We start from the raw sequence: 23,365 nt of genomic DNA on the forward strand, positions 1-23,365 counted from the left end.
GATCTTATGATATGCTTTCAAAAGCCCCATGAATTTGCCATTCTTAATGTGCTTTAAGATCACCAGCATCTACTTTTTTGTAATGTAGATAAGTTCCAAGACATCCTATTCATATCCCTTAATTCCTTAGCTTCTGTGTCCTTTTCCACAGAAAATACAGGTATGAACTATTAACTTAATACCTCACCTGTCCCTAGTAGCTCCACATACACTGTAGATGACTACATTCGTCCTTATGAGGATTTAAAAACTAATAGAATTATGGTTAATGGTCTGAGAGTGATCCCTACTGACACTCCTGTCACTTGGACTGCCTCATTCTCCAGCAGAAGGTCCTCCTTTCTCGTAAGGCCACTGCCAGTTTGGAACGTGCATTTGGTATTTCAGTATCTCCATTATTTTCTGTAGATCTTTCATGAAAACAACTTTTTTTCTGTTTTCAGTCACAGTATTTGAGGTATGATTTCAGGAAGCTGTGTACAAAACCAGAGAGATTTACTGACATTTGTACACCAGTCATGCAGTAGAGGCTAACATTATTATGTATCTCCTCAATTGCGTTTCATATTATGTCTCTTCCCTGCACTGCCAGCTGCTAACTGTGATCTACTGATATGACCAATGACCAGTTCTGTTTCTGAGTAAGAATTGAAATGGAGACCAAGTGTTGTGATGCATCACCTCTTTATTTCACAGTGAGAACACATTCCCAGCAAGATGCAAAGCAAAACACTAAGATTCTAAAAACAATTGATTATTAGCTTCCTAAGGGCATCTGAAAGCAGTTGTTCTGTTAACAGCAGCAATTGTCCATGAACAGGCCTCTCTCCCAAATGAGTTGATCTGCAGCACCCAGTGTTTCACACATTCTATTCCATTATATTTCAACGGACAGCAAAGTGAATGAGGAAGATGAAGTGGTAACAACTATGATGGTTTATAAATGGTTTAAATACAGTCTCTACAGTTTAAGCGTTAACTTACAATTTTATATTTCAACCTGGAACCAGCTCTGAGTGAGACCTATAGTCCCGCATTTGACACCTCCAGGATTTCAGCCAGCACAACCTCAGTGCTCAGTGCACCCAGCACTTCCCATTTCCAGTCAGCTCTTTTCATATTTTTGATTTCTGCTTGGTGAACACACAGAGAATCTGTCCCATTGTGAAGATAGAATGTCACAGTATCTGTGTTCAGAACAATCTCAGTCTCAGTAAGTACTCAAGTTATTTAAAGAGGAGAGGGAAATTCTCAGAGTGATCAATTCTGTTACCCAGAGAAGTCACCCACCCATATACAACTGTGCCGTGTGGAGACTTTGAACAAATATTTCTGCCTTGATAGCTCTTTCTTCAGATTCCCAGGTTCCTCACCAGCAAAGATTAAATATGGAGCTTCCTATTATTGGCTGAGTAAGTGTTTCTCTCTTACTGTCCAGTGTAGTTTTTCAGCACAACTGATAGGTCCCGAGATACTGGGAAATTACTTGGAATTCAGAGGGCAGTTAATTATTAATAATATTAAATAGACCAGCAGCCTCCTCTATCTAGAACATTTGGATCTGTCAGTATCAAAGCCGAATGTGTGGTTAAGGTGAGGGTGGAAGACCATGTGAATCCCCAACATATTTCATCCAGGTAGTGACATGGAGACGCAGCTCCACTACCAGGACTATTGGGCACTAGACAATCAGTAGGGACCTTCGGTGGGAATAATTCATTAGAATGACTGAATTATTCATCAGAATGATTAGTTGTAATTTGCAGTGAATGCAAAATACAATGAATGAAAGGGAAAGAAAGCCTCACCTTGGACACTTGGTTTGATGATGAGAGGCATTGATCATATGGATAGTCAGAGGCTTTTTCCCAGGGCTGAAACGGCTAACACAAGAGGGCTCAGTTTTAAGGTGCTTGGAAGTCGGTACAGAGGAGATGACAGGCGTAAGTTTTTTTACGCAGAGGGTGGTGAGTGCGTGGAATGGGCTGCCAGCAACTGTGGTGGAGGCGGCTACAAAAGGGACTCCTGGATTGGTACATGGAGCTTAGAAAAATAGAGGGCTATGGGTAACCCTAGGTAATTTCTAAAGTAAGGACATGTCCGACATAGCTTTGTGGGCCGAAGGGCCTGTATTGTGCGGTAGATTTTCTATGTTTCTATGTTTCAACTAGTTAATTGTGAGTGAAGTGTGAGCTCCCTGTACTTGCAGGCATCTGGGTGGGAGATAGGAACTGACAACTGCCCTGAGACAGCACAAGGCTTGTTGAAATCCCCAACAATGGCAGACATGCAGAATTAAATCTAATGTGTATAAATCACCCTGAGATATTTTACTTCATTATGCCACCGAAATGCACGTTATTCTAGGAAGGAAACTACTAAAGGTGATAACAGAGTTGAGCACATCTCACTGTTTAAAATCTATAAGTATTAGAGCCTCTGAGAGAACTGTTCTGTTTCATTTCTTGAGAAAAGACAGTTTCACGTGTCCAGCTTTGTTGTACCAAGTAATGAAAATACTACTGTGGTCAAAAGAACGGTGGTCGTTTTCCAGTTTCTTCTTGAGTTCATTAGCAAGTCTTCCATAGTCTTCATTTTCCTGCTCAGTCATAAAGTAACTAATTCAGAATAAATATTGAAAAAAAAAGCATTAAATTAAATGAACTCTTTCCTGTTTGCTCAAGTTGCAATACCCATTCTGGGCTTGGATCTCAGTCAGTACCAGACAATAAAAAGCAGAGATCGCTCCCTATTTGGAGGCTCTGAATTGATTTTTTTCTTTCCTTCTCTCCCCCCTCTCCCCCCTCTACCCCCTCTCCCCATCATCCTCCCCTGAGACAGATGAACTCCAAGAGTACAATGTTCAAAACCTCCTTCCTGTGTATGACTGCTGCCCTCTGTTGGGAGTTACTTGGTGTAGGACTCGTGACAGGATCCTTTGCTCAAGTGTTGCACAAAGTTTGCATCCAGTGTGTGCTTGGTTATTGCAGTGGTGAGGAAGCCACATTGTGAACACCAAGTGTAGTACACTCGATTGGGAGAAGTGCAAGTGCATTATTGCCCTTTGTCGGAAGGCTGTTCGGGTTCTTGGACGATGGGAAGGGAAGAGGTGAAAGGAGAAGTGTTACACCTCCTGTAGTTGCATAGGAAATTGTCAGACATGAGCAGCAGTAGGCAGGTTTGGGAGAGAAGACCTGTCAATTAAGAATGGGGTAATCCCTTCAAAATGCTGAAAGAAACTGTGAAGGAATGTGAGAATGCTGTTGGAGCTAGTGGAAGGGAGGAACGAACATACGTTAGAATGTGGACACCTTGGCACCTAGGAAAAATGTGATAGTGCTAAAGAGGCTGCAAAGTAAAGAGGGCCTGTGTGGGGATGTTTCATTTATGAGGAGTTGCAGGAAAACGTAGGCCTGTCTTCCTTCAAGAGGAGGACAAGAGTGCATGCGCATACATATCCTTCTCAAGTAATGAATTTTGAATTATGTACAGCCTATCTGGGAAATCTGCAAAATGGATTTCTCAGCTGATGCAGGTTAGAAGGGGACTTCTTGACACTGGATGGAATTTTGCAAAATCAAAACTAACAAGAACACATTTTAGCAAGCAGCCATTTTGTGTATCCCATCTAGAGACATGCTGTTCAAATGTTCCACATCAGATTCCATTGTAATCTCTTACCCTTTAACTTAAATGAATGCCTTCTAATTTTATTCACCTCTGGCAAAGGTAATAAATTCCTGCAGCCTATCCTATCTATATCCCTTATAATTCTTTATATATGTCTTCCCCAACAGATAAGCTGAAGATAGATTAGATAATATCAGCTTTATTAGTAGGAATGGGAAAATGAAATTTAAACTGCTTCTGACCTTTTCTATGGGAGAACACATCTCGGCGAGCTCTTTCTGCCTTGTGGAAACTCAGTTCAAAGCTATAGTTCCAACTTGTGAATTGTTCTGGTGAGAAACAATTCTACTATAACTTGAAGAGGATCTGTATATAAAACGATGTGGAGTATCGATATAATAGAGTACAGCAATATTTTCTACTTATTGGTGGAGGTGTTGAGGATCTGAGGGGATGTGATAAAATTAGAGGACGTATATATAGGCTAAGGAGTAAAAGAGTTAGATGGAATCTGAGGGAGTTGTTATTTACTCAGAGAGTGTAAAACCTACTACCTGCAATACATTGCCGAAGAGACTGGTGGAAGCAGTTTCACTGACAGTATTTATGGGGTGTCTAAGAAAGCACCGAGGCATTGAAAGCTGGGAACAAGTGCTGAAAAATGTGATGTGGGAAGAGCTCTGTCCACAGTATTAGACAGGAAGGCATGGTGTGGAGATTTGGAGAATGGAATGGAGTCCTTACAGGCAACAGGGTTTAGAGAACTATAAACAGGGTAGTTGTTGGTGCCTGTGGTTTGTAGTAGGTGTCAATGGCTAGACCATTCCCCGCAATGGAGACAGAGAGATCCAGAACAGGAAGAGAGGAGTCAGAGATGGACAATGTGACAGGGAGAGCAGAGTGGAAATTGGCTGCAACAGGGATGAAATTCTCGAAGCAGTCACAGCTTGGGCAGTGAGTGTGTTGTTGGAGGGGAACTGGTTGAGCATCTGTTGGAGGAGGTAAAGGAGGATGATCAGAACCTCCTAATGTGGGGTGGAGAAGTAAAGGGAATGTATATCCCTGGTGTAGATGAACCAGTTAGAACCATGAAATTGGAAACTGTTGAGGTAGCAGAGTATTCCAAAGTTTCAGAGATTCAAGTGGGAAGGGACTAGAGCAGGGGAGAGGAATTGGTCTCAAGGTAGGAAGAAGCAAGTTGAGGTAAGACAAGACTGAAGCAGTGGATCTCGGACATTATGCTTGTGGATCTTTGGTAGCAGGTGGAAGGGCACTCTGCAAGGTTGGGACACTACAAGGTTGGAAGTTGTGGCAGGAATATCTCTTGAGGAAAAGAAGTCTGTGATTTTATGGGAGACCATGGCCTGATGTTCACTGATTGGGTGGTTTGATTGAGTCTTTCTGAACTGACATTCACTCTCTGAAAAAAGGAAATGAGTAGGTTTGAGGCAATTAGTTTTGGTCTATGGGGAATAGCAGTGTGTCAGACTATACAACATTACCCAGACTGTACAACATTAACAACACTTTACACAATCAAGGAAACTTCGCAGCCCTTTAAAGTCAACATCTTTCCACCCCATCAGAGGAATACCCTTCCTTCTACTTATCACGCTCCCCAACATTCTTTGCTTCTGAAATTTGCTTTCTCACTTTCTCAGTTCTAATAAAGTCTCCAACCTGTTACTTTAAATCTTTCTCTTGCCCTAAAGGCAGTGTTTCTTGCATTATTGATTGTCAATGAAATGATGTATTATTTAGATAAGATGAAGATGAAATAAAGTGTTTAGCTAGATTTATTCACTGTGGTTAATGTGACAATTTCTGAAAAGCAACAATCCAAGTAATGTTTGCATCTACAAGGGCCTCAAAACTAATAGGACAATCTGAGAGGAATTACAGGGACATTATTTAACAGCTACAGAATCTTTATTGTGGGATGATGTCAGGTGATCTCATGTGTCAGTCACATCCATGCTCCACCTGAAGCTGTCAGTGTGGAGAGCAGCAATGGCCTCAGAAATGGAAGTGTAGGTTATGAGAGATGCACCAATCATTCTAACACTGTTAGTACCGATCTCTACCCGTGTGACCAGCTTGCTCACCGCAGTCTGACCACATCTCTCCGGAAAACAATGCACAAATGCTTCAACAGTGTCAACAACAACAAATCTTACCTCTCATAAGTGTTTACTAGAGGAGTATTGATTACTTGAACTGACGGATCTTTTGGGAGAGGTGGAGTTTGGATCTCAAGAGGCAATGAAACGAAGACTGAAAATTGAGGTATTATAATACCATTTTCAAATGGGGCTCTAATTGCCCAAGGTGCAGAGATGGGAACTATTGTACCTGTGGAGAAAGAACAGTTTACAGTTACAGCATTGTCATAGAGTCATACAATAATACAGTTCACATATAGGCCCATCAACTCAATTGGCCATAAGACCATTTGGCACATTATGTCTGTCCTCCATTCCGTTCTGGGTGATCTGTTACCTTTCTCAACTCCACACTCCTGCTTTCCCCACCTAACCCTGGCACCCCCACTAATCAAGAAACTATCAAGCTCCACCTTAACTCACTTGGTCCTCTCAGTTGTTTGTGGCAATGAATTCCACTGATTCACCACATTCTGGCTCAAGAAATTCTTTTCATCACTGTTCTAAAGCGATGTACTTCTATTCTGAGGCTGTGCACACTGGTTATAGCCTCTCCCACAATAGGAAATATCCTCACCTCATCCACTCTATCTAGGCCTTTCAATATTGGATAGGTTCAATAACATTCCCCGCCCCCACTATTCTTCTGGACTCCAGCAGGTACAGACCCAAGGCGATCAAATATGTCATCATTCCTGCCAGAGACCCCTTCCAATCCATTTTGTCCAGCTCATTTCTTGTGCCACTGTAGTTCCCTTAACTCCATTGTAATACTGATTTTAGCTTTTCTGTCTCAAACTATCTCCTAACGTCTTCTTCACCTTAAGCAATGGGTAGTGGCAGATACATTGGGGACATTTAAGACATTCTTTAATAGGCAAATGGATGAAAGAAAAACTGGAGGATTATGTGGGAGGGAAGTGTTATATTGTTCTTAGAGTAAGTTAGAGGATTGGCATAACATCGTGGGCTGAAAGGCTTGTACTGTGCTCACAAAGTGCTGGTGGAATGCAGCAGGCCATGCAGCAGCTCCAGCATTTTGTGTGTGTTGCTTGAATTTCCAGCATCTGCAGCTTTCCTCGTTGTACTAAGCTGTTCTGTTTTATGTTTATCTTTAAAAATACTTTGGTGTGGAGTCAGAGGTAAGAACAGATAAGGTTGTTATTTTCCTTTTGATCCTAGAGCTGGATTCAGTGCAGCCATTTTGGTAGTTAGGGCAGTGGAATGCTTCTGCTGCAAGTTATGCCAAGTCAGGGAAGCTCACAGTTTCCCTGATGACTATGTCTATGGGAAGTGCACCCAGAGGCAGCTCCCGACCAACTGGGTCAAGGAACCGCAGTAGAGTTTGGATGGACTTGGGATCATCTGCGAAGCTGTAGACTTCACAAATGAGAATTTTACTGAGGTGGTTACACCTGAGGTACAGGCTTCAGGTAGATGGGTATCCACCAGGAAAAGTATGGTGAATAGATATTCATTGCAGAATTCCCATGTGATAGTCCCCTTAGTGACTGGTTGAGTGTGATGTTCATTCAGGTGTTAGCAGCAGTAGTCAGGTCTGTGGCACTGTGACTCGCTCTGAGGCTCAGAGGGAAAGGGTGCAGACAAACAATGAGGAGGTCAGACAGAGGTCCTTTGACTGCAGAAGAGATGGCAAGGTGATGGGTTGCCTCAAGGGTCAAGGATGTCCCTACACAGCAGCAGAAAATTCTTGAGTGGAATGATGAACAACCTGAGGTTGTTGTACATGTTGGTTCAAATGATGGGGGTAGAACAAGGGATGAGGTTCTACCAAATAAGTTAGGTAGGGAGTTAAGAAGGAGGACCTTGTGGCTACTGATCTCTAGCTCTTTCCTGCTACTATGTGCCGGCAAAAACAGAAATATAAAGATAGGGCAGATGAATTTTTGGCTGAGGAATTGGTGGAGGGGCGGTTGTGAGGTCTTCTGATCTTTTCTGGGGTAGAGGAGACCTGTACAAGAGGGTTGGATTGTACAGTACTTGAATCAGAGAGGGACCAATATACTTTCAAGAAAATTTGCTGATGCTACAAATGAGAGTTTATATTAGATTGGCAGGGTATGGGACTCTGAACAGGATAAAGCAGTAATCAGTAAGAGCAGGTTTTGTAATAAGGATAGGCAAGGGCACAGTAAATAAATAGAAATTAATAATCAGTTAAATTGCATTTCTTTTAATCAGTTAACTCGCATTTGTTTTAATCCACAAAGTTTAACTGTTAAGGCAGATCAAGTTGGAGTATAGATTAGCCCTGAGGAATGAGATGTTCAAAGTTCAAAGTAAATTTATTATCAAAGTACCTACAGTATATGCCACCATATACTGAGATTCATTTTCTTGTGGGCATTCACAGTAGATACAAAGAAACACAACAGAGTCAATAAAAAAAATTACACACAAAGACAGAAAAAAGACTAAAGTAAAAAGACATCAGATTGTGTAAATACAAAGCAAAAAACAAAGAATAATGAATTAATATTATGAGAACATATTTAGTTTCCTTGAGAGTGAGTCCATAGGATGTGAAATCAGTTCAGTGTTGGGATGAGTGAAATTGTCCACAATGGTTGGGAGACTGATGGTTGAGATATACTAACTGCTGTTGAACATGGCGGTGTGGACCTGAGGCTCTTGAACCTCCTTCTTTATGGCAACGGTGAGAAGAGAGCATGGCCTGGATAGTGGGGATCCTTGATGACGGGTGCTACTTTTCTGTGACAGTGCTCCTTCTAGATGCGCTCCATGGTGGGAGGGCTTTACTTGTGATAGACTGGGCCGTATCCACTATTTTGTGGATGTGTCTGTTGAAGGACATTAACGCTTCCATACCAGGCCATGATGCAACCAGTCAATATACTCTTCACTGCATCAATAGAAGTCTGCCAATGTTTTAGATGACATGCTGAGTCTTCACAAACTTCTAAGAAAGTAAAGGTGTTGCTGTGCCTTCTTTGTAATGACACTCATGTGCTGGACCACAGCCATAGAGCAAATATGACTAAGAAAAGGGCAGGACCAACAGCTCAGTATTCTCGGATATTGATGCTACAGGCATGACAGAAGTGCAGGTAAGAGACGGTGGCATGTTGCTTTTTTGATAAAGAAGGACATATTACCAGTACTTAGACATAATGGTTCTGTGAGATTATCCCATTATGAGTAGAATGTAGAAGCAAGGAGGACTGGGTCACTAATGAGGCTGAAATGTCCAAGATTATCCCTATTACCTTTCTTGAACAAACGAATAACATTGGCCATCCTCATATTTTCTGGTACTACTCCTATAAACGTCAGTGAGCATTCAAAGATCATTGCCAACAGCACAACAGTCTTTTCTCTCAATTTCCACAGTAACCTGGGGAATATTCTTTCTGGCCCTGGAAATTTATTTATCCTACTCCTTTTCAAATGTTCTAAGACATCCTCTTCCCTAACCTAAACGTGTTCCAACATATTAACCTTTTCTACTTTGGCCTCATACTTGTCAAGGTCTCTCTCTCTGCTGAAGCAAAGTATTCACTAATGACCTCCTCGAACTCCAAGCACATATTCACCAAAGCCTTCTCATGTCACCTTCAAGTATTCCCAAGTTCCGAGGAAAGATTCCCAAGTTCCAAGGAAAGATTCTGTGAGTGGTCCCTGACGTCCTTCTCACAGCACAGTGTTTTATTTTACGAGGCCAAGTTGCAAGCTCGACACTCAACCTGGCACAGATGAAAAGCGTGTCTGGGAGCGGCCTGATTGGATTGGAAAGAGATACCAATCAAAGGAAAGTGAAGTCCCCAGTAACACCAACCCTGTTATTTTTTAACCTTTCCAAAATCTGCCCATTGATATGTTCCTCAGTGTCCCTGTTGCTATTGGAGGATCTGCAGAATACTCCTAACAGTGATTGCTCCCTTCCTGGTCCTGACTTCTACCCACACTTACTCAGTAGATGATCCCTTCATGACATCCGCCTTTCTGTAACTGTGATACTATCCTTAATGAGCAATGCCATTCCCTTCCTGTCCCTTTTGAAATATCTAAACTCTATAATATCCGGCAGCTTGTGACAGTCAATTCTCTGCAATGGCAACATTGTAGTTCCAAGTACTGACCCCCAGTGGTCAGTAGGGGTTTGAGCACCAAGAGTTTATATAAATTGCTCATAATAGTAGGAATAATAGGATTGTAGTAGTGGGATATTCTTATTTTCCTAATAGTGATTGTTAAGAGCCTGGATGGGGTGGAATTTATGAAATATATCTTGGAATGTTCTCTGAATCAATATACAGTAGAAAGGGTACTACTTGAGAAGGTGCAATCCTGGACCTTCCTTTTATAGGAACAAGACAGTAAAAGTTACTGGACTGACAGTCAGGGAGCTCTTTAGTTCTCGTAAATATAATTATGTCGGTTTTAAGATAGCAATGGAAAAGATCCACAGGTTAGGGCCAGAAACTGAAGCAGGGCTAATTTTGGGGGAAATGGGCAGGATGTTGCAGATAAGAGAGAATCTGCAGATGCTGGAAATCCAAGCAACACACAGAAAATGCTGGAGAAACTCAGTAGGCCTGACAGCATCAATGGAAAAAGCACAGAGCGTGATATCAGGAATCCAGAAACAGCATATTCCTACGAGGGTAAATGATAAACCTGGCAAGTTTATGGAATCTTGGCTGATGAGAGGTATTGAGACTCTGGTCAAGTAAAAAAAAAGGAAACCTACATTGTATTTAGTAGCTTCTGGACAACTTAATTTCTTGCCGACTGTAAAAAGATTAAGACTACTTTTAAGAGGGAAATCATTGTAATTTTCTAAAATACACAATGTCAGTCTCTCACTTTCACTCACTCACTCACTCACTCACTCACTCACTCATTCACACTCTCCCCAATTAGAATTTCAGCCAGTATTCCTGCACTCTTGAATTTACTCCCGATGAATCCGCTAAGCGGAGTTGAGGTCTCAAGGGTTCCAATAGTCAAGAATCAGCAGGGAAGTGTAGGAATCTGAATGGTGTGAGTAACAAAGATTGTTTCAAAAAGACACCAGTGTGCAGTTCTGGTCACCTCACTACAGAAAGGAGCAACAGGATGTAAAGTGGTAAGAGCCAACTTTGCTCCTTTGCCCAGGCATGGTCAGGAAGGGTCACCTGGCCAAATTCTACCTGTATAACTAAATATGGCTCTTGTCTGCCTGTCTGCTCACTAGTTTGAAATAATATCCCTATACATCCCTTCAGAGCACTATCTACAGGAGGAGTTATCTTAAGAAGGGAACATCTACCAACAAAGATCTCCACACTTTGGGCCATGCCATCTTCTTAGAGCTACCATTGGACAGAACGTACAGAAGCCTGCAGAAACCTTTGACCATTTGGTCTTGAATCAACCTGCATAAACCAAATAGCTGCCTCAGCTTAGCAATACTAGACAACTTTGACAATCTTGCACTAATAAACATTGTACTTTTTTTAAATTCTAACTCTGTTCCCTATGGGATAAGTTTGAAATAATTTATGCTGAACCTACATTGTCAGATGCAATGAATGCTGCTGCAACTAAATTTTTCATTTGACCTCTGCAAATGACAATAAATCTGACTTTGACTTTCAGATGAGTCACACACTAAGACGAAAGGTATGTTCTGTGCTGTAACATTGAAGAAACTTCTCACATACCAGCATCATTATGAAAGCGTGAATAATTGAAAAATCTCTCCAGGCCCGATTTTATTGCAGTCTCCATATCCATTCCATTAACAAACGTATGAAGCCAATGAAGAGTTGGGAGCTCTATTTCTTTATAACCCTGTGGGAAAGAAAGTAAATAGATAGTCACAGAAACAGTGGCAAAGTTCATTGGCAGCGTCTGTGTTGAGGCTGTGTGATGGATGCCTGATGAGGCATACCTACCAGAGAAGGCTGCAGCAACACTGCCTCTGGCGTTGGTAAGCAGGAGGATATGGAGTACTTGGCGACACAGGACAAGAGAGACAAAGTCATCAGGGTTTCTTTGAGGGAAAATCTTACCTGACAAACCTGGTGGAATTCTTTGAGGAGATTACAGGTAGGATAGTTAAAGGGGATGCAGTGAATGTTGTATGTTTGGATTTTCACGAGGCTTTTGACAAGGTGCCACGCATGAGGCTGCTTATCAAGTTAAGAGCTCATGGTATTACAGGAACGTTACTAGCATGGTTAGCGAATTGGCTGATTAGTAAGAGGCAGCGATGGGAATAAAAGGATCGTTTTCTGGTTGCCGCCAGTAACTAGAGGTGTTCTGCAGGGGTTGGTGCTGGGACCACTTCTTTTTATGCTGTATATAAATAACTTAGATGATGAAATAGATGGCTTTGTTGAGAAGTTTGCAGATGATACGAAGATTGAAGGAGGGGCAGGTAGTGGTGAGGAAAGATAGGATGCAGAAGGACTTAGACAGATTAGGAGAATGGGCAAGAAACTGGCAAATGAAATACAATGTTGGAAAATGCATGGTCATGCACTTCTGTTGTAGAAATCAATGTGTGGACTAATTTCTATACAAGGAGAAAATCCAAAAATCTAAGATGCAAAGGAACTTGGGAATCCTTGTGCAGAACACTCTAATGGTTAACTTGCAGATTGAAACAGTGGTGAGGAAGGCAAATGTAATGCTAGCATTCATTTAAAGAGGTTTAGAATATAAGAGCAGGGATGTGATGCTGAGGCATTATAAGTCACTGGCAAGGCCTCACCGTGAGCATTCTGAACAGTTTTGGGCTCCTCATCAGAGAAAATTGTGCAGGCTTTGGTGAGGGATCAGAGGAGGTTCACAAGGATGATTCTGGGAATGGAAGGATCATCATGAGGAATGTCTGATGGTTCTGGATCTGTGCTCACTGGAATTTAGAAAGATGGGGGCATCTCATTGAAACCTTTTGAATGTTGAAAGGCCTAGACAGAGTAGTTGTGGAAAGGATGTTTCCCATGGTGGGAGAGTCTAGGACAAGAGAGCACAACCGTAGGATAGAGGGGCATCCATTTAAAGCAGGAAAGGGGAGAAATTTCTTCAGCCAGAGGGTGATAAATTTGTGGAATTTGTTACCACAGGCTGCTGTGGAGGCCAGGTCATTGGGTGTATTTTAAGCAGAGATTGATAGGTTCTTGGTTGGTGATGGCTTCAAAGATTACAGAGAAAAGGCCAGGGAGTGTGGCTGAAGAAGGGAAAAAAGGACCAGTCATGACTGAATGGTGGAGCAGACTCGATGGGCCAAATGGCCTAATTCTGCTCCTATGTCTAATGGTCTGGCTTTGTGGCTCTGACGGGAAGGGATGAGAAAAGGAGAGCACTGACGATAGGGGATTCAATTGTTAGGGATACTGACAGGTGATTCTGTAGACATCAAAGATTCCCAGATGCCAGGGTCAGTGACATCTTATATTCAGTCCACTGAATTCTTAAAGGGAGGGTTGAACAGCCAGAATTTAAATTAAATATTGGCACAAACAAGATAGCTAGGAAAAGGGATGAAGTCCTGGAGAGAGAATATGTGGAGCTTGGAAGGAAACTGAAAGGCAGGACTTCAAGGGTGGAAAACCTTTGATTGCCGCCTGTTCCATGCACCAGTGATGGTAAGAATGATGCTATGGAAGCTGAGTGAGTGGCTGACGGATTGGTGCAGAGGGCGGGGTTTCAGATTCGTAGATCACTGGGATCTTTTCTGGCGATGGTATGATGTATACTAAAAAGAAGGGTTACATTTGAAATTGAGAGGGACCAATGTCCCTGCAGGTGGGTTTGCCAGAACTTTTTGGGAGGGTGCACATTAAGTTGGCAGGGGAATGGGAGCCAGAGCAATAGGTCAGATGATGGAGCTGTTGATGTAAAGGTAAATATAATCTGCAGAGAGACTGTAAGGAAGGATAGGAAGTCAGTTAGATGGGTTAAAATATGTTTACTTCAATGTGAAAAATATCAAGAATAAAGGTGGTGAACTTAGAGCATGGTTAAGAATATGAAACTATGAAGTTGTGGCCATTACAGAATCTTGGCTATCGTAAGTGCAGGAATGACTGCTAGATGTTCCAGGATTTAGATGTTTCAAAAGGGACAGGAAGGGAGTTAAAAGAGGTGGGGAGTGGCATTGCAAATCAAGGATAGCTTCTGATAACTGCAGCAAAGGAGGACATTGTGAATGGATTGTCCACTGAGTCAGTGTGGGTGGAAGTCAGGACGAGGAAGGGAGCAATCACTCAATTGGGAGTATTCTATCGATCCCCAATAGAAACAGGGACACTGAGGAGCAAGTCTGCAGGTAGATTTTGGAAAGGTGCTAAAATAGCAGGGTTGTTGTCATTATTGACATCAACTTCCTTCATCTTAATTGGCACCTCCTTAGTGCAAGAATTTTAGATAGGATAAATTTGTTAGTTGAGTCTAGTAAGGATTTCTGACAAGTGTGGACAGGCTGTGGGGAGGAGAGGTCATATTAGATCGAGTATTAGACAATGAACCTGATCAGTTGACAGATCTCTTGGTGGACAAACATTTCAGAAACAGTGACCACAACTACCTGAAGATTCACATAGTCTTGGAAGAGATAGAAGCAGATTGTATGGTAAAGTATTTAATTTGGGGAAGGCTAATTATGATGTTATTAGTGATACTAAAATTTGGAAGATTAAATTGGCAACAGATATTCTCGGGGAATATCTGATGGTGAGTTTGTTTAGAGGACACTTGCATGGGGTTCTGGATAGTCTTGCTCCATTAAGCTAGGGAAAGGATGGCAGGGTGAAAGAACCATTGTTGCATCGAGAGAAAATGGAACATTTAGTCAAGAGAAGAGAAGAACCATTCTTAAAGTTTAGGCCCTACCTGCCTCTTCGAGCTGTGTCACTATGAGCAAATTCCACTTTAACCCCAGCCTAATCACAGGACAATTTACAATGACCAATTAACCTACTAGCTGGTACATCTTTGGATTGTGAGAGGAAACCAGAGCACCTGTAGGAAACCCATACATTCCATCATGAGGACTTACGAACTCTTCAGAGAGGACGTTGAGAATTGAATTTCGAACACTGATGTATAATAACTTTGTGTTAAGTGCTACACTACCATGGTGCCCTAGTGTGGTCACTTTCAGTAGTTGATTTCAAGAGCCACAGGTATTGCAGCAACTCTATAAAACTGTAGTTAGACACACCTGGAACATGGTGTTCAGTCCTGTTTGCCTCATTACAGGAAGCATGTAGAGCTTTAGAGAGGATGCAGAGAAGGTTTACCAGGATGTTCCCTGTATTAGAGGAAAGGCTGAGCAATCTGTGGCTTTTCTTTTTAGAGTGAACGAGGATTAGAGGCAACTTTATAGATATGTACAAGATGATAAGAGGCGTAGTCAGAGAAGACAACAACGCCTTTTACCCAGGGTGTCAATGGCTAATAGGAGGTAATTGGAGTAAGGTATAGGGGAGATATCAGAGGTAGAAATATTACATACAAAGTGGTAAGTACATACAATGTACTGCCTGAGGTGGTGGTTGAGGGATATTCATTAGGGACATTTAGGAGACCCTTAGATAGGCACACGTTTGAGAGAAATATGGTGTATTATTTGAGAGTTGAGGGCTAGATTGATCTTAATTGATTGATTAAGGTTAAAATATCAGCACAATATCATGGGCTGAAGAGCCTGCACTGTGCTGTTCTGTTCCATGTTCTATGTTCTATGCTATTCGCCCGTCTACACTGGGTGAATTGCTCCTTTATTGGCTGCAAGTCTCCAATGGTGAATGAGTTTGAAGTTTCTAAGCTCATCTCCCAGACAGCCATCAAAGAAAAACATGGGATTGAGTAGAGAATGGTCAGACTGATTGGGAGTTGCTACTCTATGAGCCCTGGGCTGCAGTCCTACATTTGACTTTGCTCTGTCTCTGTCTATGGTACAACATGTCCAGGACAAATAGGTGCATCTGACCTGGAAGATCTGAAGAGTAGTGCATCTGCAATCTGACGGAATTTTCTCAGTACAATGTAAGTAACAGCAGCATAAACCTGTAAGGATCCAGTGCAAGAAGCAATGGAACTTTACTTCTGAATTGGATCTCAGTGCACACTGCCCCACCAGTTGTTACTAGTCTTGTTCCCTCGCATCTCCCCCATTCCTACAACACCTGCTTCCCACTTTGTCGATCATACAGTTACCCTCAGGCAATAGTTACCCTGTTTGTTCTAATGCTTCATATATTGGCCAGTTCCACATTAGTGGATAGACTAACTTCCTTCTTTTCTTGAGTGAAAATGTTGCTGGATCTTCATTTTTTTTTTTGAATTTTCTCCTCTGACATTATTTTTAAGACTGAAAAAAGAAATAATTGTATGATCATAATACAGATGTCATTAAGAAACATTCCTCACTTTCCATTCCATCTGGGATAATATATAGTGGAGGTTGGAGTGAGAATGTGGAGACATCCAGCAGAATGAGTCCAAGATGCTTTCTGATCTTCATGGTTGAGTTTCACAACATGAGACAACTTGTCAACAGTGGATTATCAGTGACATGATTTAAACTACAGAGAAATTTTAACCAGAAACTAGTATAGAACTGGGAAGGTGGACTCACGAAAGACAACTTTTACTTAGACAAGTGTGTAGTGTTGCATTTAACCGTGGAAGACTTGCACAGCAAATGACAGAGCTTTGCAGAATGTTATAGAACAAAGAAATCTAGGGGTACAGTTCCATAGCTCCCAGTAAATGGTGACACAGTTAGTATGGTGAAGAAAGCATTTGGCACACATGATTTCAGTTGTCAGGACACGCAGGACAAGAGTTAACATATCATATTAGTAAGATCACATATGGAATGTTGTGTACACTTCTGCACCCATTTATACTGTGTCAGCTGGAAAGAGTGCAGGGAAGATTAATAAAGATATTACAGGGACTGTGGAGATTCAGCTAAAAGGAGAGATTGGATAGGCTGGTGCTTTTTCCTTGGTATATAAGGGGCTGAGGGACAACCTGACAAAGGTTCATAAGATCATGAGGGGCATAGTCTCAATCTTTCTTCCAACATAGAGTACTCAAAAACTAGAGCTCACTGATGAGAAGAGGATCTGAGTTGCTAATTTTTTTTTACATAGAGTGTATGTTGAGCAAGTTGCAAGGGAAAGAAATAAAGGTAAAATTACAATATTTCAAAGACATTTGAACAGATACAAATACTTCAAAGACATTTGAACAAATGTATGGAATGAGAAGGGAAAAATCCCAAGGGATTAGCTCAGGTAAACATCTTGTTGGCCTGGATGAGTTGTATCCAAGATGCTGCTTCCATACTCTATAGCTCTTTGCCCCTCAACTCTAAAACAGGATATTAATAGTCTTCCTCACCAACCACCAATGTTAATTCCCAATAGTACTTACATTATGCTCAATGACTTTCAAGACTGGTTGACAGATTATGCTGTCGCACGATTCTTGCACAAGATCTATTCCATTTATTCCTGCAACCTGGAACATAAAGAGGACAGAAAGAGTTACACAGAGTCTCAGCATCTTGGGCTCTGCTCCGATTACTGTTTAATGCACTCAGTTACTCTCTGAACCTTCAGGTGGATCTGCTGTTCAAGCAGTGAGGTCAAACCTATTTATATTGTGTAATGAAGGTGGTTTTGAATATAGACACTCAGGAATGACATCACCTTATGTATTATGCAACACTTGTGCCAAGACAACGTTGTGTCCTGCACTCATTAATTCTTCCAACTCTGGGGAACGCTGAGTTACCACAGGAGATATTTAAACGGACTGGTTTATTAAACATCATTGACTGGTGAGATCTGCAGAAGATGGAATTAGCAGGAAGGAGGTCATTAATGGAAATGGTTTATGACTGGTCCCAATCTAAATATTTTCTTGCAGGCATTCACAGTAGAACAAAGAAATACAACAGAATCAATGAAAAACTGCACACACGGACTGACGAATAATTAACTTGCAAAAGCAAATGAACTGTGCAAATAAAAATAAATAATTAAGTAAATGATACTGAGAACATGAACTCCTCTATCCCTATCAAAAAGGTGCAACAGCGCCTTTAATTGTTGTGGAGCATCAAGAAAGCTCACCTCAGTCCCGCGACACTGACGGACATTTACTGCTGTACCATTGAGAGCATACTCAGCAGCTGCATCTCAGTGTGGTATGGCAATTGTCCCTTATCGGACCGCAAAGCACTCCAGCCTGTGGTGAAAACTACCCAGCGGATTATCGGCACCCAATTGCCCACCATTGAGAAAACCTACTATAAGCACTGCCTAGGCAGGGTGAAAAGCATTATCAAGGATGCATCTCACCCTAACATGGATTTTTTACTCTTCCTCCCCCCCCCCCCCCACCCGGTAGGCACTACAGGAGCCTCTGCTCCCGCACCAGCAGGCACAGGAAGAGCTTCTTCCCTGAGACTGACCCTGCTGAACCTCACATCACAGCACTTAGCTGTATTGCACCCATATTGTAATATCTCAGTACTTTTATATTTGTGTGCTGTAGCACTTACTTTTTATTTGCAGTTATTTTTAAATAACAGTATTCTTTGCATCTCTGCTTTGATTCTAACTGCAATTCGTTGGCTTTGTATCTGTACTCGGCACAATGACAATAAAGTTGAATCTAATCTAATCTATAGAGTCCTTGAAAATGAGTTTGTGTAATCATTTCTGTGTTGAGTGAAGTTGTTCCTGCTGGTTTAGGAGTCTGATAGTTCAAGGATGATAACTGTTCCTGAACCTGGTACGTGTAGGACCTAAGGCTCCTGCACTTCCTTTCTTATGGCAGCAGCAAGAAGAAAACATGGCCTGGATGGTGGGGTCATCGATAATGGAAGCTGCTTTCTTGTGGCAGTGCTCCTTATAAATGTGCTCAATGATGAAGGGTTTTGCTTCTGATGATCGGTGCTGTATCCACCACTTTGTGTAGGCTTTTCCATTCTTGGTCATTGGTGTTTCCATACCTGCCCTTGATGTTCACAGTAAGATTACACTCCCATTGGGCAACTATAGAAGCTTGCCAAGGTTTTAGGTGACATGCTGAATCTGTGAAAACTTCAAAGTAACTAGAGGCACTGCTGCACTTTCTTTGTAAAGGTATTAATGTGCTGGTCCCAGGACAGATCCTCTGAAATGATGACGCCAAGGAATTTATACTTACTAACCTTCTCCACCTCTGATCCCCCAATGAGGACTGGCTCATAGATCTGTTTTCTTCCTCCAGCAGTCAATAATCAGCTTTTTGCTTTGCTGATGTTGAGTGTGAGTGTAATTCATTGCACTTCAGGAGGTCAGTTGTTGGAGGAACGTATAGTAAGAATAGTATAAAGGAAAGTGTAGGAGATAGAGCAATGTCAGTCATCCCATCATGGTCTGTCATGAATATTAATCATGAAATTGAAGTTAGCAGATATACATACTCATTATGGATCAGGATTGGATTTACAGCTGTGTAAATGGCAAAAAGAAGCAAGTGATCAAGAAGAAGGTGGTGCATAAAAGAGGAGTATAAGAAATGCAAGAGAAGACTTAAAAAAAATTAGAAAGGCTTAAAAAGGGCATGAGGCTACTCCGGCTGACAAGATAAAGGAAAATCCCAAGGGTTACAAAGATATAGCAGGAACAAATAGGTAGCAAGGGACAAAATTGGTCCTCTTGAAGATCAGAATGGTCACCTATGCATGAAGCCAAATGAGATTGAGGGGATCTCAAATGGATTTTTTTGTATCTGTATTCACTTGAGGGACAAACATAGGCTGAAGAAGTGAGGCAAAACAACAGTGAAGTCATGAACTGTGTATATATCACAGAGGAGGATGTGTTTGCAGTCTTGAGGTAAATTAGGATTGATAAATCCTCAGAGGCTGACAAAGTATTCCCTTGGACCTTGTGGGCGACTAGTGCAGAAATTGCAGAGATTCTAGAAGAGGTATTTAAAATACCCTTAACAACAGGTAAAGTGCTTGAGGATTGGAGGATATCTAACATTGCTCCATTGTTTAAGGAAGGCTCTAAGAAACAGTCAGGAATTTATCGGCTGGAGAGCCAGACATCAGTAGTGTATAAGTTACAGCACTTGATGGTATTCTAAGGGATCGGATATATAAATATTTGAATAAGACTGACTAGGGATAGTTAATAGAGCATTGTGCGTGGTATGTCATGTCTAACTGAGTGTATAGTTTTTCAAGGAAGTTACAGGAAAGTTGATGAAGACAAAGCAGTGGGTGTTGTGGACTTTGGCAAGGCTTTCGATGAGGTGCCGCAGGGCAGGTTGGTCAAGAAGGTTCAGCTGGTTGGCATTCAGGATGAGGTAGTAACTTGTATTAAACATTAGCTTTTTGTGAAAAGCCAGAGGGTGGTAGTACACAGTTACTTCTCTGATTGGAGGCCTGTGATTAGTGGAGTGTCACAGGGGCTGGTGCCTGGTTAATTATTTTGTCATTTAAATCAATGACCTGGATGATAATGTGGTCAACTGGATTAGCAAATTTGTGGATGACACCAAGACTGGGGGCAGACTGGACAGCGAGGAGGGCTATGAAAACTTGCAGTTTCACCTGGACCATATAGTAAAATGGGCTGAAAAATGGCAGATGCAATTTAATGCAGACAACTGTAAGGTGTTGCACTTTGGATGACAAGGGTGCGGAACGCTGTAGTCCAGGTTCAGGTCAATGGGAGTAAGCAGGTTAATAGTTTGGCACAGAATAGATGGGCCAAAGGGCCTTTTTCTGTGCTGTCGTATTCTATGACTATGACTATAATGAGATAAAGAGACGGTGTTGGATTTGTACTTCAGGATTGAACTGAAATGTGTCAACAGGTGTTTAATTTTTTTCATCCTATTAATGAGAAACCAATGAGGCACGTGTATTGTGTAGAATAACCCGAGCATGGGGAAGAAAGTGTGGGAGTTCGGCTGTAAATGGGGAAGGCTTCAGGAGCAGTTAGAGGATGAAAACCAATAATTATAAAACAAATGCAGTTGTTAGTGAGCAGCACTAATGATCCACAATAAAAATAAAGTGGCTGAAAGAGAAGGGAACAGAATATTCTAAAAGCCATTGGGAAATTGAAATACTGAAACAGCAGTCTCAGATTCAGAGAGAATACATGTCTTTTTATCTACAAAGGCTCAAAGTGGTGAGGGTCGGGAAGATGGTACACAGAAACTTGCTGGAAGATCTCTAGACCTGGTATCAAGCAAATAGCCTCTCCCTCAATGTCCACAAGACAAAGGAGACAGTAACACGCACACAGTGCTGGAGGAACACAGAAGACCAGTCAGTATCTATGGACAAGTGTAAAATGAAAAGTCCTTCTTGTCTTTTTCTCACTCCCAATGAAGGGTTTTGGCCCAAAACATCAACTGTTCACTCTTTTCCATAGACGTTGCCTAGCCTGCTGAGTTCCTGCAACGTTTTGTGTGTGTTACTTGGACTTGCAGCATCTGCAGATTTTCTCATGTTAATACGAAGGAGATGGGTATCAACTTCAGAAGAATTTGCATCACTCACACCCCTCTTTACATTAGTTGCACAGCAATGGAAGCTGTAAGCATTTTCAAACTCCTGAGATTGCAAATCTTGCAGAACCTCTCATGGTCCTAGAACACATCTGACACAACCAAGAAAGCTCACAGCACCTCTATTTTCTGACTGTGGACATCAAAACTCATGCCCTTCTATAGATGCTGCATCACTGCATGGTATGGAAGCTGCACTGCAGCAGACAGGAAGCCTCTACAACAGGTAATCAGGACTGCCCAACTCATCATGGCACCAACCTGTCCGCCATCAAGGACAGTATATACAGTAAGCTGCAGGAAAAAGGCCAGCAATATCATGAAGGATCCTACCCACCCTGCTCTCGGACTGTTTATCCAATTCCCATCAGGGACAAGGTTATGTAGCAACCACGCTCGGACCCCAGACTCACAAACAATTACTTTTCCCAAGCAGTAAGATGATGAACACCTCCACCCACCAACCCATCACACCACACTCCTCCTCCACTACTACTTCGTCCATTTCTGTTGGATTTACCTAAAGTATGGACCCTCCTCTACATAGCAGCAGTTTAAGTACATTCATTCGAATCAGCTATCTAATGTATTTATATTTATTCTTTTTATTACTGTGTTTTTATCTTATTACAAACAGAAAATCTGCAGATGCTAGAAATCCAAGCAACACACACAAAATGTAGGAAGAACTCAGCGGGCCAGGCAGCATGTATGGAAAAAAGTTTATCTTATTGTTTTTTTTTTGTGTTGCATCAGATCCAGGGTAATAATTATTTTGTTCTCCTTTATGCTTTTGTACTGCAAGTGACATTAAACAGCCTTGAATGTAGATTAACCTTAGTTAAGTGAAGCAGCTATTAAGTACAAACTGGTTGAGTGTAAAACGAGTCCTCTAGCACCATGGCAATTGGCAACTGGGAAATTAATCATTACTTTGGAATTTGAAATTGGTATTTTGGGCAGTAGATTGGAACAATAGAGGAGTAATTTGAAATGTCACTTTTACTAACAATGTTTCTTTTTCCAGAATTTTTTAGGATTTGCTTAAGACTTTTGAGATCCTGAGGTATCAGTTGGCCTGATGGTCTCTATGTCTTGAAGTGTTTCGCTATTTTCACTTTCCATATATACTACCTGGACTTCTGAGTGCTTCCAGAACTTAATGTTCTAATTTCAGATTTCTAACATCTCATTTTTATTTTCATTTATGAGATAAGAGATACCAGAAGGTCCAGTGAGGAGTATGGTGACAGAAGAAAAGGCATGTGTACCTGTTCAAGTACTTGTTCCAATTGAACAAGTATCAGTGGAATCAGCATATGGAGAGTTAATTTCATCAAGACTATTACAAGGATAGAAATAAACAGCATTTCTGGGGCATCATACACAAAATGCTGGAAGAACTCAGCAGGACAGGCAGCATCTATGGAAAAGAATAAAAGTTGATATTTCTGCACTGACACCCCTTATCAGGACAGGAGAGGAAGGGTGAAGAAGCAGATTAAGAAGCTGAGGGATGGGAAGGAGTACAAGCTAGAAGGTGAAAGGTAAAGCAGGTGGGTGGGGGGGTGTAAAGTAAGAAGCTGGGAAGTGATAGATGAAGAAAGTTAAGGGCTGGAGAAGAAGGAATCTGATAGGAGAGGAGAGTGAATCATTGGAGAAAGGGAAGGAGATGGGGGGGGGGGATCCAAGGGAAGGGGATATGCTGATTAGGAAAAGAGAAGAGGCAAGAGCACATCCAGAGTGGGTAAATGAAGAAGGGGGGGAAGGGGAAAATTACTGGCAGTTGGAGAAATCAATGTTCATACTATTCGGTTGGAAATTGCCCAGGTGGAATATGAGGTGTTGCTCCTCTAACCTGAGAGTGGCTTCATCATGGCAGTAGAAGAGGCAATGGACCGACATGTTGGATTGTAATTAAAATGGTTGACAACCGGGAAAGTCTGCTTTTTGTTGGTGGAATGAGGAGGATTTTGTAGAACAGAGTGACTTTGAAGTTC

General features: G+C 41.7%; 1 protein-coding gene across 3 annotated transcripts in view; it reads right to left on the reverse strand.

Annotated features, from left to right (window-relative positions):
- Window positions 1–667: 667 nt before the first annotated feature.
- Window positions 668–23,365, reverse strand: part of LOC132401027 (uncharacterized) — a 33,623-nt gene continuing 10,925 nt past the window's right edge. For 2 of the 3 annotated variants that reach the window (XM_059982766.1, XM_059982764.1), the window contains exons 2-5: window positions 17,214–17,300; window positions 11,480–11,609; window positions 5,808–5,982; window positions 668–2,618 (exon numbers count right to left, since the gene is read on the reverse strand). In XM_059982766.1, coding sequence (XP_059838749.1) covers window positions 2,459–2,618; window positions 5,808–5,982; window positions 11,480–11,609; window positions 17,214–17,300 — 552 coding nt within the window. In that variant the 3' untranslated portion in view covers window positions 668–2,458. Of the gene's footprint in view, window positions 2,619–5,807; window positions 5,983–11,479; window positions 11,610–17,213; window positions 17,425–23,365 lie in introns of those variants that run through there. The other variant, XM_059982765.1, reaches the window with a different exon arrangement.

Source organism: Hypanus sabinus, chromosome 10 (genome assembly GCF_030144855.1).
Source record: "Hypanus sabinus isolate sHypSab1 chromosome 10, sHypSab1.hap1, whole genome shotgun sequence".
Taxonomy (NCBI): Eukaryota; Metazoa; Chordata; class Chondrichthyes; order Myliobatiformes; family Dasyatidae; genus Hypanus; species Hypanus sabinus.